Raw genomic sequence first — 19,260 nt, 5'->3', positions numbered from 1 at the left:
GCTGCTTAAATAGGGACGGAGTAAGCCAAATCTGCCACATGAGGGAGCATAATAAAAGGGAAAGGTTACAAAATTACCTACAGCAAAATATAAAACAAATAAAGCAAAACTAACTTTAACTCAGCACAAATAGTAAGTGAATGTTAAAGTGACAAAATTAAGAAACAAATAAAGTCGTCACCCCCCTCCCCAGTCTTTTAGAAAGAGTGGTATGTTCCAGGCTTCCTCCTCCAGCTGATCTCAATTTGCATAAGAACAAGTGTAAATCATTCAAATTATCTAAAATGCAAATATAGAATAAATAAATACTAACACGATGTGGTGGTGGTAAGAGCTTCCACCACAGAACCTTACAATAAGAAATGCTTTTTTGTCTTTGTGGTTGTTTTCTGTTTTATTCTTTTGCTAAAGTTTGTAAGTTTGTTGACCCATCTGTTGATTTATAGGCCTGAGGTCATGATGTCAGAATGTAAACAGGCCGGCCCTCCTTCAGCTTTTACTACACAAACCCAAACCGGAAGTGGTGCTGCGGCCAGGACTCGGCCGCTCGGTGCTCTGACTTCACCTCCCGGAGCTTCATGGAACCCAGGACCGGAGAAATGGAGGAAAAGGACGAAGAACTGGGTGAGCATGTTTCTGAGCAGACTTTCAGGGTAACTTTAAGGGGAAGTTAGTTTCAGACGGAAAAGCCTCCTCCGCTGCGGGCTGAGCGCGGGAGGCAGGACTCACTTTCCGCCCGTGATTTAACGGATTTAACGGCTTTTAAGTTGGGAAGAATGTACAAAGTTGGTTGTTTGTTCCACAGTTTAAACCTGAACTTCAGCTGTTTTCAGACAGTTTCAGACTTTGACTGTTCAGAATTTCTCCTTGAGTCAAAGTAACAGAAAACACCAAATTTTCATTTAAACTCAAAACTCAAGTAAACACGTTTTTACTCAAGTAAAGTTCCTGCATTTAAATCTTATTTAAGGTGTACTTACTAAAAATAATAATAATAATTATATGATGGTAATAATAAAATGTATATAAATCTCAGTGGAAGGACCAGCCTCTGCACGTTATGTGGGTTAGGGTTACCAACTAAACCTGACCAACTGACCAACTAAACCTGACCAACTGACAAACTAAACCAGCTAAACCACCTAAACCAACTAAACCAATTAACCAGCTAAACCAGCCAAACCAGCTAAACCAACTAAACCAGCTAAACCAACTAAACCAGCTAAACCAATTAACCAGCTAAACCAGCCAAACCACCTAAACCAGCTAAACCACCTAAACCAACTAAACCAGCTAAACCAACTGACCAACTAAACCAGCTAAACCAGCCAAACCACCTAAACCAACTAAACCAGCTAAACCAGCCAAACCACCTAAACCAACTAAACCAGCTAAACCAACTGACCAACTAAACCAGCCAAACCAGCCAAACCAACTAAACCAACTAAACCAGCTAAACCAACTGACCAACTAAACCAGCTAAACCAGCCAAACCAGCCAAACCAACTAAACCAGCCAAACCACCTAAACCAGCCAAACCACCTAAACCAACTAAACCAGCTAAACCAGCCAAACCACCTAAACCAACTAAACCAGCTAAACCAACTGACCAACTAAACCAGCTAAACCAGCCAAACCAGCCAAACCAACTAAACCAACTAAACCAGCTAAACCAACTGACCAACTAAACCAGCTAAACCAGCCAAACCAGCCAAACCAACTAAACCAGCCAAACCACCTAAACCAACTAAACCAGCTAAACCAACTGACCAACTAAACCTGACCAACTGACAAACTAAACCAGCCAGACCACCTAAACCAGCTAAACCAACTAAACCTGACCAACTGACCAACTAAACCAGCTAAACCAACTAAACCAGCCAAACCACCTAAACCAGCTAAACCAACTGACCAACTAAACCTGACCAACTGACAAACTAAACCAACTAAACCAGCCAAACCACCTAAACCAACTAAACCAGCTAAACCAACTGACCAACTAAACCTGACCAACTGACAAACTAAACCAACTAAACCAGCCAAACCACCTAAACCAACTAAACCAGCTAAACCAACTGACCAACTAAACCTGACCAACTGACAAACTAAACCAACTAAACCAGCCAAACCACCTAAACTAACTAAACCAACTAAACCTGACCAACTGACAAACTAAACCAACTAAACCAGCCAAACCACCTAAACTAACTAAACCAACTAAACCTGACCAACTGACCAACTAAACCAGCTAAACCCTCTAAACCAGCTAAAACCAGCTAAACCAGCTTCATTGTCCAGTTAAATGCTGTGTTTGAAACCGCACACTACTCATACTAACTTTAACTTTTTTTAAGTTCCCGGATGCAGACTAGATTCTCCTAAATGTTGGGTATGCATCATGAGGTTACTACTCATTCTCAAACTACCCAAGATGCAACGTAACGTGACGTCGCCGATCGTCATTTCCTGTCAAAACGTCAGTTTCAAGCTAGCTACAACGAGGGTAGGTTCACTTCCTGTTTTCAAAACAAAAGCACCAATTGTATGGTAATGGCTTTCCCTATGATAAAAGGCAACGGGTATTTTATTTTGTGAAAATAACAGGAAGTGCGTTAGCTCACTGCGGCTAGCTTTAGTAGCGCCGAATTCGTGGGAACAAAATTGTAAACAGCCGGTATTTTGTCAGGTTTTCAACACGTTGGGGATCTAAACGACTACTTTCTCACCTGAAAATGTTTCAAATGTTGCTAAAGTTTACAGAGTTTAGAGCTTAAGAGAAATCAGCTTCAGGCCGGCTGATTTCGGCTCGGGCAGGAGCGAAATGCATTGTGGGTAAACGCTCTGCATACTGTCTGATCGATGAGTATGCAGCATGTAGTATGCAGTATGCAGCATGTAGTATGTAGTATGCAGTATGTAGTATGTAGTAGGCGGTTTCAAACACAGCCAAAGTCTCAGTAATCGGCTTTGTTCCCACGTTCCCTCCCTGCCTTTCATTTTATTTTCTCCCGTTCAATGACCCTAACCTCCCTTTGGTTCTCACACTCCGTCCATCTCAGATCTTGTTTGGGGAAACACCTTCTCGCTGATATTTTTATCCCACAGCCGGAGGTATTGTCCACAGTGAGACGTAAGCTCACCGACTCTGTTGGTATTTTTATCTTCCAATCAGCCCAAAGGAAACTCAGAGGGTCTGAGAAAGGAGCTCAGAAAGAAAGTGTTTCTGTTGGGCAACAGAGTGAGCGACCAGAAGGATTTCTACAGTCATTATATTTATTCCACTAAAAGGTTTCATTGATTGGTCTTTAAGACCTCCGACAGACTCTGAGCATCGAATCAGAAAGTCACAGTGTTCAGTGGGAAGGCCTAGGTCAGGCATCACCAAATGGCGGACCTCGGTCTGGATCCGGACCGTTTATGGTTCTGTCCGGACCCGTGACCAACGGTAAATTCACCAGATTAAGTCATTTTCATGACGCATTATTTTGGACGGTCGTGGCTAATTGACAGCGGGTGCTGCTACTCCAGTTAATACGACGATAGCTTCATTCAGTTGAGCCAATAAAATCGTCGGTTTAACCAGTGAGTGCATCACAGCAGAACAAGAAGCAGAGAGTTACGTTAAGAGACACTACCGAGGTAACATGGCTTGCTCCAAAAGGCGGAAAGTAGACGAAGAAAATCGTTGTTTTAAAGATGACTGGACGGAGAAATTTATGTTCATTCTTCTGGCGAACAGTTCAAAACCAGCGTGCCTCATATGCTCCGAAAACGTGGCATTAATTAAAAGCGGCAACGTGAAGCTCCGCTATCAAACAAAGCACAGCTCCTTTGAGCAAAGTTATCACCTGAAGTCCGAGCTGAGGGCAAAATAACCGGCCTGCACAGTCTGACAGGTCGACCCGACTCATCACACATATATTTACAGCCCAGCAACGTGCTAACGAATGTTTGTCAGAAACAAGTTCTAGGCTCAACAATGAACACCTACATGTCTGCATGAGAATGGCACTAACTCCATTCCAACCAAGATTTAAATTACTGGCAAGTCAGCCACATGCCCATTTTTCTCATTAAGAAAAGTAAAAGAAGAAGAATGAAAAGAGAAAAGTTCAAAGAAACCCCCCCCCCCCTAAAAAGCAGCTTGTTTTCTGAAGATGTGCACTTTTTTTTCTTAAAGTATGCCCTCATTACCTCCTTATTTTAAGAACAAAGAAGAGAAAATGTTAAAGCAATGCTCTGTTTGCACTTTTTAGTTGTTTTCTGAGTTGACTTTTTTACTTGAATTGTAGGCCTTTGATTCCTCAGGTTGGGACCTCTTTAATTTAAGAGAAAAATGAGTTATTCCACTCGGTTTGCACTTTTTTATTTCTTTTTTCTTTAATCAGAGTTAAAGGCCTTGCATTTATTTGATTGGAACCACTTTTATTTATGGTAGAAGAGATAGTTGTACACTCAGTTCATTTCCTGCATTGGAAATTAACCATAGATATTGTTGAAACCATATGAAAATGTGGACATAGGGGAAGGCTATAAGACACGAGCTGGACTTCGGTTCGGACCTTCTACTTGGACAAAATTTAATAACTGGACCTCAGTGACTTGTAATTGAATACCCCTGGCCTAGGCGTTCATTACCTGCAGGTTAAACCTCAGACTGAGCTGTAAACAGACAGGAACAGCAGATAAATGCCACCACAGAAACATCTTGCTTCTTCTCATCTTCTCAGGCTCCTTTGACCCCAACATACCAGAGGAGGGACCATCGGCGCCACCTCCTGGCTGGTTGGAGGACATAAATGGATACCAGGGTCATAAGGGAGGAGGTGACTCTTCTTCATCTCTCTTTTCTTTGGTCAACCTTTCTTTCCTTTAACTCATTTGTTGGTGTTAATGTTCAGGCCCAGAGGATGATGACCCATTGTACCCACCGCCCCCGGCCTATAACCCCCAGTATGAAGTCAACCGGAGCACCTCGGTGCCAACTATCATGTAATCATCAGGAATGTTCCCTATTTCATGAAATATTCTAGATTCTGTTCTTTGTTTAACTTAAGTTGGTTTATTCTAATGAACAACATGAATGTGTGGCTGGAGAAAAGACTGAACATGCTTTTAATGCAGGGTTCCCTCGGTGTCGGAAGACGTGGCCCGAGACGCCCTGCTCAAGTTTGTGGAATCCAAATGGAAGTACAGCTCCAAACCTGCCAGAAACCTGACGTTCAAAGAGCTCCAACCCATCACGGTGTACAGGGTAGGAGCCTAACTCTCACAGAAGGCCAGTGAACATGTGTCTGAGTTAATACCAGAGATGGGACCAAGTCACACATGTGCAAGTCTCAAGTCTTAGCTTTCAAGTCTTAAGTAAGTCCCAAGTAATTTTTTCTTGGGCAAGTCAAGTCAAGTCAAGTCACCTTATTATTGCAATTTGACCTGCAGAATCTGATCTTAATAAAGTGAAAATACAAGATATAAGTAACTGTCAGTAAACATCGTTGGCCAATGTGTCCAACCTGTCCACCCCGTATCATATCAAGCTAACGTTAGCTAACTACCGACTAGGTTAACAGGATAATATTAGCTCATTTGACAGCACTTACTGGTCAGAATGGATCTTCAAATGACGAACAAAGTTGGAAGTTGTCGTCTGGCTGTCTGAGATGTTGATGCCGCGTGTCTTGCACTGAGCTGTTCGTCTTTTGCCGTCAAAATGGTGATTACAGAAGCCGAAGACAACGACTCTCGGTCCCGCTGACATGTTGATGCATATCTGATATGAGTTTATTCTCTCCAATAAACACTAAGGTATGTAGAGAGGGCATGGCTGATTGACAGGGTAGGGATCCCATCAGGACGCCATTCTCAGCCTGCGCTCCTACCGGCTAATCCATGTTAATTATTTTATTAATTTTTATATTCAAACTGAAAACTTGAACTGAATAACTCTCAAATAATTCAAGTCATCGTGTCTCAAGTCAAGTCAAGTGCCGAGTCTTTAACTCCCAAGTCTGAGTCGAGTCTCAAGTCTTTTATTTTTTGTCAAGTCAAGTCACAAGTCATCAAAACAGCGACTCCAGTCCCCATCTTTGGTTAATACTAACCAACAGGATGCGTGAGTAAAGTAGTTAGTTAATACTAACCAACAGGATGTGTGAGTAAAGTAGTTAGTTAATACTAACCAACAGGATGTGTGAGTAAAGTAGTTAGTTAATACTAACCAACAGGATGTTTGGGTAAAGTAGTTAGTTAATACTAACCAACAGGATGCGTGAGTAAAGTAGTTAGTAAATACTAACCAACAGGATGTGTGAGTAAAGTAGTTAGTTAATACTAACCAACAGGATGTGTGAGTAAAGTAGTTAGTTAATAGTCACCAACAGGATGTGTGAGTAAAGTAGTTAGTTAATAGTCACCAACAGGATGTTTGGGTAAAGTAGTTAGTTAATACTAACCAACAGGATGTGTGAGTAAAGTAGTTAGTTAATAGTAACTAACAGGATGTGTGAGTAAAGTAGTTAGTTAATACTAACCAACAGGATGTGTGAGTAAAGTAGTTAGTTAATAGTCACCAACAGGATGTGTGAGTAAAGTAGTTAGTTAATACTAACCAACAGGATGTGTGAGTAAAGTAGTTAGTTAATACTAACCAACAGGATGTGTGAGTAAAGTAGTTAGTTAATAGTCACCAACAGGATGTGTGAGTAAAGTAGTTAGTTAATACTAACCAACAGGATGTGTGAGTAAAGTAGTTAGTTAATACTAACCAACATGATGTGTGAGTAAAGTAGTTAGTTAATACTAACCAACAGGATGTGTGGGTAAAGTAGTTAGTTAATACTAACCAACAGGATGCGTGAGTAAAGTAGTTAGTTAATACTAACCAACAGGATGTGTGAGTAAAGTAGTTAGTTAATACTAACCAACAGGATGTGTGAGTAAAGTAGTTAGTTAATACTAACCAACAGGATGCGTGAGTAAAGTAGTTAGTTAATACTAACCAACAGGATGCGTGAGTAAAGTAGTTAGTTAATACTAACCCACAGGATGTATGAGTAAAGTAGTTAGTTAATACTAACCAACATGATGTGTGAGTAAAGTAGTTGGTTAATAGTAACTAACAGGATGTGTGAGTAAAGTAGTTAGTTAATACTAACCAACAGGATGTGTGAGTAAAGTAGTTAGTTAATACTAACCAACATGATGTGTGAGTAAAGTAGTTGGTTAATACTAACCAACAGGATGTGTGAGTAAAGTAGTTAGTTAATACTAACCAACAGGATGTGTGAGTAAAGTAGTTAGTTAATAGTCACCAACAGGATGTGTGAGTAAAGTAGTTAGTTAATACTAACCAACATGATGTGTGAGTAAAGTAGTTAGTTAATACTAACCAACAGGATGTGTGGGTAAAGTAGTTAGTTAATACTAACCAACAGGATGCGTGAGTAAAGTAGTTAGTTAATACTAACCAACAGGATGTGTGAGTAAAGTAGTTAGTTAATACTAACCAACAGGATGTGTGAGTAAAGTAGTTAGTTAATAGTCACCAACAGGATGCGTGAGTAAAGTAGTTAGTTAATACTAACCAACAGGATGCGTGAGTAAAGTAGTTAGTTAATACTAACCAACAGGATGTGTGAGTAAAGTAGTTAGTTAATAGTCACCAACAGGATGTGTGAGTAAAGTAGTTAGTTAATACTAAGCAACAGGATGCGTGAGTAAAGTAGTTAGTTAATACTAACCAACAGGATGCGTGAGTAAAGTAGTTAGTTAATACTAAGCAACAGGATGCGTGAGTAAAGTAGTTAGTTAATACTAACCAACAGGATGTGTGAGTAAAGTAGTTAGTTAATACTAACCAACAGGATGTGTGAGTAAAGTAGTTAGTTAATACTAACCAACAGGATGTGTGAGTAAAGTAGTTAGTTAATAGTCACCAACAGGATGTGTGAGTAAAGTAGTTAGTTAATACTAACCAACAGGATGCGTGAGTAAAGTAGTTAGTTAATACTAACCAACAGGATGTGTGAGTAAAGTAGTTAGTTAATAGTCACCAACAGGATGTGTGAGTAAAGTAGTTAGTTAATACTAAGCAACAGGATGCGTGAGTAAAGTAGTTAGTTAATACTAACCAACAGGATGTGTGAGTAAAGTAGTTGGTTAATACTAACCAACAGGATGTGTGAGTAAAGTAGTTGGTTAATACTAACCAACAGGATGCGTGAGTAAAGTAGTTAGTTAATACTAACCAACAGGATGTGTGAGTAAAGTAGTTGGTTAATACTAACCAACATGATGTGTGAGTAAAGTAGTTAGTTAATACTAACCAACAGGATGTGTGAGTAAAGTAGTTAGTTAATAGTAACTAACAGGATGTGTGAGTAAAGTAGTTAGTTAATACTAACCAACAGGATGTGTGAGTAAAGTAGTTAGTTAATACTAACCAACAGGATGTGTGGGTAAAGTAGTTAGTTAATACTAACCAACAGGATGTGTGAGTAAAGTAGTTAGTTAATACTAACCAACAGGATGTGTGGGTAAAGTAGTTAGTTAATACTAACCAACAGGATGTGTGAGAAAAGTAGTTAGTTAATACTAACCAACAGGATGTGTGAGTAAAGTAGTTGGTTAATACTAACCAACAGGATGTGTGAGTAAAGTAGTTAGTTAATAGTAACTAACAGGATGTGTGAGAAAAGTAGTTAGTTAATACTAACCAACAGGATGTGTGAGTAAAGTAGTTAGTTAATACTAACCAACAGGATGTGTGGGTAAAGTAGTTAGTTAATACTAACCAACAGGATGTGTGAGTAAAGTAGTTGGTTAATACTAACCAACAGGATGTGTGAGTAAAGTAGTTAGTTAATAGTAACTAACAGGATGTGTGAGAAAAGTAGTTAGTTAATACTAACCAACAGGATGTGTGGGTAAAGTAGTTAGTTAATACTAACCAACAGGATGTGTGGGTAAAGTAGTTAGTTAATACTAACCAACAGGATGTGTGAGGGAAGTAGTTAGTTAATACTAACCAACAGGATGTGTGAGTAAAGTAGTTAGTTAATACTAACCAAGAGGATGTGTGAGTAAAGTAGTTAGTTAATACTAACCAACAGGATGTGTGAGTAAAGTAGTTAGTTAATACTAACCAAGAGGATGTGTGAGTAAAGTAGTTAGTTAATACTAACCAACAGGATGTGTGAGTAAAGTAGTTAGTTAATACTAACCAACAGGATGCGTGAGTAAAGTAGTTAGTTAATACTAACCAACAGGTCAGATATTAGGATTTACAGAACTACAGTTCCTATTTCAGCCCTGTTCATAGCCGCCAGCTTTAGGGATGAAGTGCTCAGAATTATTTTATAACACTCTGGCTTTTTAACACGTATCTTAGTAAACTAACCTTGTATTGTCTTTTCTGGCAGCTTGAAGTCTTTGATTACTTCACTTATGGAAAACAACATTCTTCATTCATCAGGTTCTAACTTTCTTGTGCAGTTTTGCAGGATGGAGCCTCTTTATGGATCATTTCACTTTAACATCCATCATAAATTATAACTCAGATCATCTGCACTGATCTCAGGCGTTCCGTTCCACTTCAGGCTGTGATAAACTGTGAATGCATCCGTTATTACTGTGAGACAACATGAATCCAGCAGTGTTTCCCACACATAGACTAATTCGCGGCGGTGCGCCACAGATTAAACACCGGCCGCCACATATTGCGTTTCGTTATTATTATTTTTTTTAACGCTATTTAAAAAATACTCGTATTCGTTAAGCTGCATTTCCTTTCCCTGCTCTCCCTCGCGTCTCTCTGTCCCTCGCGTCTCTCTGTCCCTCCGTCTCTCTCGCATAGCCTACTCACACACACAGCCCCTCCCCTCCGTGCTTCCCTGGAAGCTTGCTAGCTTCAGCGTCGCGTTAGATTAGCTCAACCGAAAGAATTCACGAAAGATTGGTATCACGTGCACCTTTATAAAATCACACATTAAAAAGTCCAATAAAAATATTTTATATTTTAAATACAATGTTGTCCCGTCCCATAGCAAGTGATTACGCCTTCTTTATAAAGTTAACTAGTTGCAGGTTTGCCGTTTAAAAAAAAAAAAAAAAAAAAAAAATGTAGTTGGGTTGTCGAGGTCAAAACACTAGCAGCTCTGAATCAAATAAAGTAGTTTTTTTTAAACTCTTACACTGAATGTTTGCTGCTTCAATCCAGAAGAGTTTTCAAAAATATTTTCCGCGATTGAAAGAGAGACGTGCGTGTTGATGAGGAGCAGGCTGAACCGGAGGTATCAGTCTGAAACAGCTGAACAGTCCCACCAGTGTAATTAATGTTTTAATTTGTTTACAATGAAGATGTGAATATCTGCAGATAAGCCGCACCTGTGTTACCCACCGTGACACAGGTGTCACACATCCTTACGTCCCCCATAATTTTCCTTGATGGAGAAATTATCCAGGTTCTTAACTCCCAATGTGACATATATGTCACATTACAGATCTCTGACAGTGGGGGGGGGTATTCTGGAAAAAAATTCTGAAATGGGTTCTATGTGGTCTGTTTAGTCTGTTATAACCCCCTTAATTTTCATTTAAGTAGAAATGGGTCTGGGTTCTTATGGGTTAATACAATAAAGTATGTGTGACACATCTGTGGGAAACACTGTCCAGAGAGCTTCGACCAATCCGGTGTTTTCTGATTCCTCCGGCAGTATCGGCTGGAGACCTACACTGAGACCAGGACCAGCGCCTGGCAGTTTGAGCCCTACAACGGTGAGATTTCACCCCGAGGTCACAGTTTATCACAAATAAAACGAGTTTATTTCACAGTTTATCACAAATAAAACAAGCTTATTTTACAGTTTATCACAAATAAAATGAGTTTATTTCACAGTTTATCACAAATAAAACGAGTTTATTTCACAGTTTATCACAAATAAAACAAACTTATTTTACAGTTTATCACAAATAAAATGAGTTTATTTCACAGTTTATCACAAATAAAATGAGTTTATTTCACAGTTTATCACTAATAAAACGAGTTTATTTTACAGTTTATCACAAATAAAACGAGTTTATTTTACAGTTTATCACAAATAAAACAAGCTTATTTTACAGTTTATCACTAATAAAACGAGTTTATTCCACAGTTTATCACTAATAAAACGAGTTTATTCCACAGTTTATCACTAATAAAACGAGTTTATTCCACAGTTTATCACAAATAAAACAAGTTTATTCCACAGTTTATCACTAATAAAACGAGTTTATTCCACAGTTTATCACAAATAAAACAAGTTTATTCCACAGTTTATCACTAATAAAACAAGTTTATTTCACAGTTTATCACAAATAAAACAAGCTTATTTTACAGTTTATCACAAATAAAACAAGTTTATTCCACAGTTTATCACTAATAAAACAAGTTTATTTCACAGTTTATCACAAATAAAACAAGCTTATTTTACAGTTTATCACTAATAAAACGAGTTTATTCCACAGTTTATCACTAATAAAACGAGTTTATTCCACAGTTTATCACTAATAAAACGAGTTTATTCCACAGTTTATCACAAATAAAACAAGTTTATTCCACAGTTTATCACTAATAAAACGAGTTTATTCCACAGTTTATCACAAATAAAACAAGTTTATTCCACAGTTTATCACTAATAAAACAAGCTTATTTTACAGTTTATCACAAATAAAACAAGTTTATTTCACAGTTTATCACTAATAAAACAAGTTTATTTCACAGTTTATCACAAATAAAACAAGCTTATTTCACAGTTTATCACAAATAAAATGAGTTTATTTCACAGTTTATCACAAATAAAACAAACTTATTTTACAGTTTATCACTAATAAAACGAGCTTATTTCACAGTTTATCACAAATAAAACAAGCTTATTCCACAGTTTATCACAAATAAAACGAGTTTATTCCACAGTTTATCACAAATAAAACGAGCTTATTTCACAGTTTATAACAAATAAAACAAGTTTATTCCACAGTTTATCACAAATAAAACAAATTTATTTCACAGTTTATCACTAATAAAACAAGTTTATTCCACAGTTTATCACAAATAAAACGAGCTTATTTCACAGTTTATCACAAATAAAACAAGTTTATTTTACAGTTTATCACTAATAAAACAAACTTATTCCACAGTTTATCACAAATAAAACGAGCTTATTTCACAGTTTATCACTAATAAAACAAGTTTATTTTACAGTTTATCACAAATAAAACAAGTTTATTAACTGTAACAGTTAATAAACATTAAATAACATAAAATGTTAAAATAACATTTTAATTCTGTTTGTAATGCAACAAAATGAAAGAAACTTCTCGGGGCTTTCTGAATGTTCTCACAATGAGCAGACCAACATGCTGCTCTTTGGTTGGGACTTTGCTCTCTTGGATTTGCTTTGACTTACTTCTTCTGTTCCAACAGGTTGTGATGCTTTAACCCTTTAACTTCCTTTGCTCCAACAGGTCAGATGGTGGACGGTCCTCAGTTCGGTATGAGTCCTCCTCCGTGGGACATCCCGGTGTCGCTGCCTCAGAGATACACCGATAAAATGGAGAAGATCAGAGTGCCGCACTCATCGTTTGTGAAGGTTTGTTAGTCCACCGCTCCACCTTCTATCTCCACCTTCTATCTCCACCGCTCCACCTTCTATCTCCACCGCTCCACCTTCCATCCCCACCGCTCCACCTTCTATCTCCACCGCCCCACCTTCCATCTCCACCGCTCCACTTTCCATCTCCACCGCTCCACTTTCCATCCCCACCGCTCCACCTTCCATCTCCACCGCTCCACCTTCCATCTCCACCGCTCCACCTTCTATCTCCACCGCTCCACCTTCCATCCCCACCGCTCCACCTTCTATCTCCACCGCCCCACCTTCCATCTCCACCGCTCCACTTTCCATCCCCACCGCTCCACCTTCCATCCCCACCGCTCCACCTTCCATCCCCACCGCTCCACCTTCCATCCCCACCGCTCCACCTTCCATCCCCACCGCACCACCTTCTATCTCCACCGCTCCACCTTCTATCTCCACCGCTCCACCTTCTATCTCCACCTTCCATCCCCACCTTCTATCTCCACCGCCCTACCTTCCATCACCACCTTCCATCTCCACCGCTCCACCTACTATCTTCACCTTCCATTGCCACCTTCTATCTCCACCGCCCCACCTTTCATCTCCACCGCCCCACCTTTCATCTCCACCTTCCATCTCCACCGCCCCACCTTTCATCTCCACCGCCCCACCTTTCATCTCCACCTTCCATCTCCACCGCTCCACCTTCCGTCTCCACCTTCCATCCCCACCGCTCCACCTTCCATCTCCACCGCACCACCTTCTATCTCCACCGCTCCACCTTCTATCTCCACCGCACCACCTTCTATCTCCACCTTCTATCTCCACCGCTCCACCTTCTATCTCCACCGCTCCACCTTCTATCTCCACCGCACCACCTTCTATCTCCACCTTCTATCTCCACCGCTCCACCTTCTATCTCCACCTTCTATCTCCACCGCACCACCTTCTATCTCCACCTTCTATCTCCACCGCCTTACCGTCTATCTCCACCTTCTATCTCCACCGCACCACCTTCTATTTCCACCGCCCCACCTTCTATCTCCACCGCCCTACCTTCTATCTCCACCTTCTATCTCCACCGCACCACCTTCTATCTCCACCGCACCTTCCATCCCCACCGCCCCACCTTCCATCCCCACCGCTCCACCTTCCATCTCCACCGCCCCACCTTCCATCCCCACCGCTCCACCTTCCATCCCCACCGCTCCACCTTCCATCTCCACCGCTCCACCTTCCATCCCCACCGCTCCACCTTCCATCCCCACCGCTCCACCTTCTATCTCCACCGCCCCACCTACTATCTCCACCTTCCATCGCCACCTTCTATCTCCACCGCTCCACCTTCCATCCCCACCGCTCCACCTTCTATCTCCACCGCCCCACCTACTATCTCCACCTTCCATCGCCACCTTCTATCTCCACCGCCCCACCTTCCATCTCCACCGCCCGACCTTCCATCTCCACCTTCCATCTCCACCGCTCCACCTTCCATCTCCACCGCTCCACCTTCCATCTCCACCTGCTGCCAGCATCCCACAGCAGTGAGTTTTGTGTTTGTGCTTCAGGTTTGTCACAAGTGCCACGGCTGTGGAAGGACTCGCTGTGCCGGCTGCTTCGGCCGAGGCCAGGTGAGAAGTCTTCTTTCAGGATCATTTTATCTTTCAACACTGATGGCTTGGTTCACATAGTTTTAAGGTTCACAAACTTTCACAAAGCCTTAAATGATGCGACACAGCTTAGATTCTAAATGTCTAATGTCCCATGAATCATCAACAAAATGTATTCCTAGAACAATAGAACAAGGAAAACAGTTTTAGTTGTGTTTATTCCTAAATGTGTTTTTATTAAACTCGCTGCAGCTGCAGAAGATGAGCCAGCAGGGCAGCTTTATCAAATCAAATTTATTTATATAGCACATTTCATGTACAAACAATTCAAAGTGCTTTACATAAAATAAAAGCATTGCAGCAGGGAGTGGAAGAAGCATTAAAAATACATAAAAGAATATAAAGAGAAACAAATAAAATCACTTTAGTGGTGCAGGAGATGAACTGTTCAGTTTAAACGTTGGTGCTTCCATCCCAAACCTTCTAATGAGCCCCACGTTGGTGCTATTTGTTGGTAACTTGGAATAAGTGAATCTGCTACATAAATGTGATGTTGGGTCAAAGTGTTCTATCAGGAAATTGAACCCCTAACCCACAGAAGGACTCACACGAGCTCAGCATGTTTCCTGTTGGACTCAAACTCTGACGTTGTTTTGCAGAAGCGTTGCTCGTTCTGCCACGGCCACGGCCGGACCAGAAACAAGCGCTGCACCTCCTGTCATGGCCGAGGGCGCAAGAGGTGGGTGGCCGGTCCTCGTACTGGGTTTTATTCTTCTAAATAAGCTGCTGTGAGTCGTGGGTGTGAAGGCAGAGCTGGTTCAGCAGATCACATGTTTATATATATGTTTACGCTTTTATCCAAAGCGACTTACACTGGTAAGTCTTTACTATAAGTCTTTACTATAAGTCTTTATCATTCTTAGTGCCTCATAGTAATTTATTTTCCTTTTTGTCTCTTAAATGCTAACGTTAATCAATGAAGATATATATATTTTTTAAATAAGAATTGTCTTAATTGTCACCTTTGTTTGTTTGTTTCTTTATTAGTAAATCTGTATACAGAATAGAGTTCACAATTAGCTACAACACTGCGATTTGAGAAGGGGATGGAGGAAGCTTTGCTTTTAATATTCCAACCCCTCACTCAACCGCTCACAACAAAACAAACATAAAAACACAATTCACTACAATAACTCTCAACACAAACACAGGGCAAAGACAGAGACACAGACAGGCCCAGACAAACTCCAACCCTACACCCCTCTGTGTATGTGTATACATACATACACATGTATACACATACACATATATATACATACACACATAACATACACAAAAATAAAACTACCAATAGTTAATACAATAGGGGCTAATTGGGGGCTTGTCCAGGATGCTGCGTTTCTTAAGCTCCACTGTGAACATTTGTTCAGGGTCACATTAGTAGCCTCTCATTTATGAGCTGGCTCTTGCTTTAGAATGAACAACAGAATCACATCATTTTAAAGCTCATCAGGTAACTCTTGGACTCTGACGGCTCTGATCTCATTTCTTCTCTCTCTCTCAGGTGTTTGAGTTGCCGCGGCGACGGCTATAAAACCTGCTCGGTGTGTCACGGAGCCCGGAACCTGCTGCATTTCATCCAACTCACGGTCACATGGTACGCCAGAGCTGCTCACAGAAAGTCTGGATTTCCTCTTCTTTGTGTCATTTGTTTTATCTGCTTCTTGTGTTTTCTTTTTTTTTTTAAATATACAATATGTTACAGTTACACTTTATACACCACCCCTTTTTAACGTGAGGACAATAAATGCTATTTCCTTGTTTCAATCTTACATGACATGTGCGCGTCGTGAATTAGAAAGCACCGATATCATTACATCCACATTGCTTCGTTATCTCAAGCCCCGCAAAACAAAAAAAACCTCTCCAAGCTTTAATATATATTTACTTCTTGGTCTGACCACTCCCGAAATAAGCCCAATTTAAAAAAAAAAAAAAAAAAACAAAGAACCCCAAATAAAACGTTCAATACCAAAACATGACAAAATAAAGGCGTGAGAATACATTTCACCCCCCAAACCACCACCTGTTACTACCAAAATGCTGCAGTTTAAAGTAGGCGCTGTTCACAGATGATAACACACTTCATACCAAATTTTGCACAAATACTTTCTGCTTCTGAGCTTAGTTATAAATACCAAGTGTGTAATTTTCTTTCCTTTTTCTTCCCTTCCTTTTCTCTTTCCTTTCTCCTTCTCTCCGTCTTCCTTCCTTCTTGTGTTTTCAGGAAAAACAACGTCAGTAATTTCATTCCCGACCGCCAGCCGGAGTTCCCCGACAAGAAATTTGAGAAGGTGTCCGGAGACGCTTTCTTCGTTGATGAAAACGTGCTGGTAAAAGCTTCTTTCTGCTTAATCTGAACATGAACAACTGTTCAAAACTTTATGCTTCCAGGCAAATTGGCAACAGCTGAGAATGAAGTATGAACTTTATTAAGGAGGAAACACGACAACAGAAGTTTTTTACTTCATTAAAATTTAAATCTTCAGCAGCATTTTTCCCCCAAACATGCTGATTGGGTTTTCCTCCTCTCTGTCCTGCCAGGTGTATCCTATCCAGGGTTTCCCTGATCAGGAGGTCTGTGACATTTCAAACAAACTGATTAACGAACACCTTCATCGCTTCACTTCCACCAGCCGGATCCTCCAACAGGTACCGAGTTAGTTATAGAAATCTATTGATGCAGTACATGAATGTGCTTTTATTGACCGCATGGATACTCGGCTTTATCAGAAAGGAAAGTTTTAAGCCTGATCTTAAAGGTAGAGAGGGGCCTGATAACTGAAGGCTCTGCCTCCCAAACTGGCAGCTGGTTCCACAGAGAGGGGCCTGATAACTGAAGGCTCTGCCTCCCAAACTGGCAGCTGGTTCCACAGAGAGGGGCCTGATAACTGAAGGCTCTGCCTCCCAAACTGGCAGCTGGTTCCACAGAGAGGGGCCTGATAACTGAAGGCTCTGCCTCCCAAACTGGCAGCTGGTTCCACAGAGAGGGGCCTGATAACTGAAGGCTCTGCCTCTCAAACTGGCAGCTGGTTCCACAGAGAGGGGCCTGATAACTGAAGGCTCTGCCTCCCAAACTGGCAGCTGGTTCCACAGAGAGGGGCCTGATAACTGAAGGCTCTGCCTCCCAAACTGGCAGCTGGTTCCACAGAGAGGGGCCTGATAACTGAAGGCTCTGCCTCCCAAACTGGCAGCTGGTTCCACAGAGAGGGGCCTGATAACTGAAGGCTCTGCCTCCCAAACTGGCAGCTGGTTCCTCAGAGAGGGGCCTGATAACTGAAGGCTCTGCCTCCCAAACTGGCAGCTGGTTCCACAGAGAGGGGCCTGATAACTGAAGGCTCTGCCTCCCAAACTGGCAGCTGGTTCCACAGAGAGGGGCCTGATAACTGAAGGCTCTGCCTCCCAAACTGGCAGCTGGTTCCTCAGAGAGGGGCCTGATAACTGAAGGCTCTGCCTCCCAAACTGGCAGCTGGTTCCACAGAGAGGGGCCTGATAACTGAAGGCTCTGCCTTCCAAACTGGCAGCTGGTTCCTCAGAGAGGGGCCTGATAACTGAAGGCTCTGCCTCCCAAACTGGCAGCTGGTTCCACAGAGAGGGGCCTGATAACTGAAGGCTCTGCCTTCCAAACTGGCAGCTGGTTCCTCAGAGAGGGGCCTGATAACTGAAGGCTCTGCCTCCCAAACTGGCAGCTGGTTCCACAGAGAGGGGCCTGATAACTGAAGGCTCTGCCTCCCAAACTGGCAGCTGGTTCCACAGAGAGGGGCCTGATAACTGAAGGCTCTGCCTCTCAAACTGGCAGCTGGTTCCACAGAGAGGGGCCTGATAACTGAAGGCTCTGCCTCCCAAACTGGCAGCTGGTTCCACAGAGAGGGGCCTGATAACTGAAGGCTCTGCCTCCCAAACTGGCAGCTGGTTCCACAGAGAGGGGCCTGATAACTGAAGGCTCTGCCTCCCAAACTGGCAGCTGGTTCCTCAGAGAGGGGCCTGATAACTGAAGGCTCTGGCTCCCAAACTGGCAGCTGGTTCCACAGAGAGGGGCCTGATAACTGAAGGCTCTGCCTCCCAAACTGGCAGCTGGTTCCACAGAGAGGGGCCTGATAACTGAAGGCTCTGCCTCCCAAACTGGCAGCTGGTTCCTCAGAGAGGGGCCTGATAACTGAAGGCTCTGCTTCCCAAACTGGCAGCTGGTTCCACAGAGAGGGGCCTGATAACTGAAGGCTCTGCCTTCCAAACTGGCAGCTGGTTCCACAGAGAGGGGCCTGATAACTGAAGGCTGTGCCTCCCAAACTGGCAGCTGGTTCCACAGAGAGGGGCCTGATAACTGAAGGCTCTGCCTTCCAAACTGGCAGCTGGTTCCACAGAGAGGGGCCTGATAACTGAAGGCTCTGCCTTCCAAACTGGCAGCTGGTTCCACAGAGAGGGGCCTGATAACTGAAGGCTGTGCCTCCCAAACTGGCAGCTGGTTCCACAGAGAGGGGCCTGATAACTGAAGGCTCTGCCACAGCCACATTCTGACATCTTGTCCACCTTCTGTTTGTCTCTACAGCGTCAGACCATCGAACTGGTGCCGCTGACTCACGCTTATTACCACTACAACGGCAAAGAATACAGCTTCTTCGTGTTTGGGACGGAGAACAAAGTGTTTACGCCTAAATATCCCTCCGCCTGCTCTATTTTATAAGCAGTGTGTGGAATCAGTGGCAGCTTCACCACATCTATGGGTCAGGGTTAGGGTTAGGTTTAGGGGTTAGGGTTAGGGGTTAGGGTCAGGGTTAGGTTTAGGGGTTAGGGTCAGGGTTAGGTTTAGGGGTTAGGGTCAGGGTTAGGTTTAGGGGTTAGGGTCAGGGTTAGGTTTAGGGGTTAGGGTTAGGGGTTAGGGTCAGGGTTAGGTTTAGGGGTTAGGGTCAGGGTTAGGTTTAGGGGTTAGGGTCAGGGTTAGGTTTAGGGGTTAGGGTTAGGGTAAGGGTTAGGGTAAG

The 19,260-nt window shown here is 42.1% G+C and overlaps 1 protein-coding gene across 1 annotated transcript; it reads left to right on the top strand.

Moving 5' to 3' along the window:
* Nucleotides 1-521: 521 nt before the first annotated feature.
* On the top strand, nucleotides 522-19,023 carry LOC142376606 (protein SSUH2 homolog). The gene is made up of 12 exons (XM_075460019.1): nucleotides 522-624; nucleotides 4,731-4,826; nucleotides 4,902-4,992; nucleotides 5,125-5,254; nucleotides 10,713-10,773; nucleotides 12,502-12,626; nucleotides 14,183-14,245; nucleotides 14,884-14,963; nucleotides 15,789-15,881; nucleotides 16,512-16,617; nucleotides 16,829-16,936; nucleotides 18,831-19,023. Exons 1-12 carry the CDS (start codon nucleotides 579-581, stop codon nucleotides 18,963-18,965), a joined length of 1,134 nt encoding a protein of 377 aa, XP_075316134.1. The 5' UTR covers nucleotides 522-578; the 3' UTR covers nucleotides 18,966-19,023.
* Nucleotides 19,024-19,260: the final 237 nt, after the last annotated feature.

This window comes from Odontesthes bonariensis, chromosome 3, assembly GCF_027942865.1.
Source record: "Odontesthes bonariensis isolate fOdoBon6 chromosome 3, fOdoBon6.hap1, whole genome shotgun sequence".
Classification (NCBI taxonomy): Eukaryota; Metazoa; Chordata; class Actinopteri; order Atheriniformes; family Atherinopsidae; genus Odontesthes; species Odontesthes bonariensis.
The sequence above is the reverse complement of the archived record's forward strand: the minus strand, read 5'-3'. Positions and strand labels throughout refer to the sequence as shown.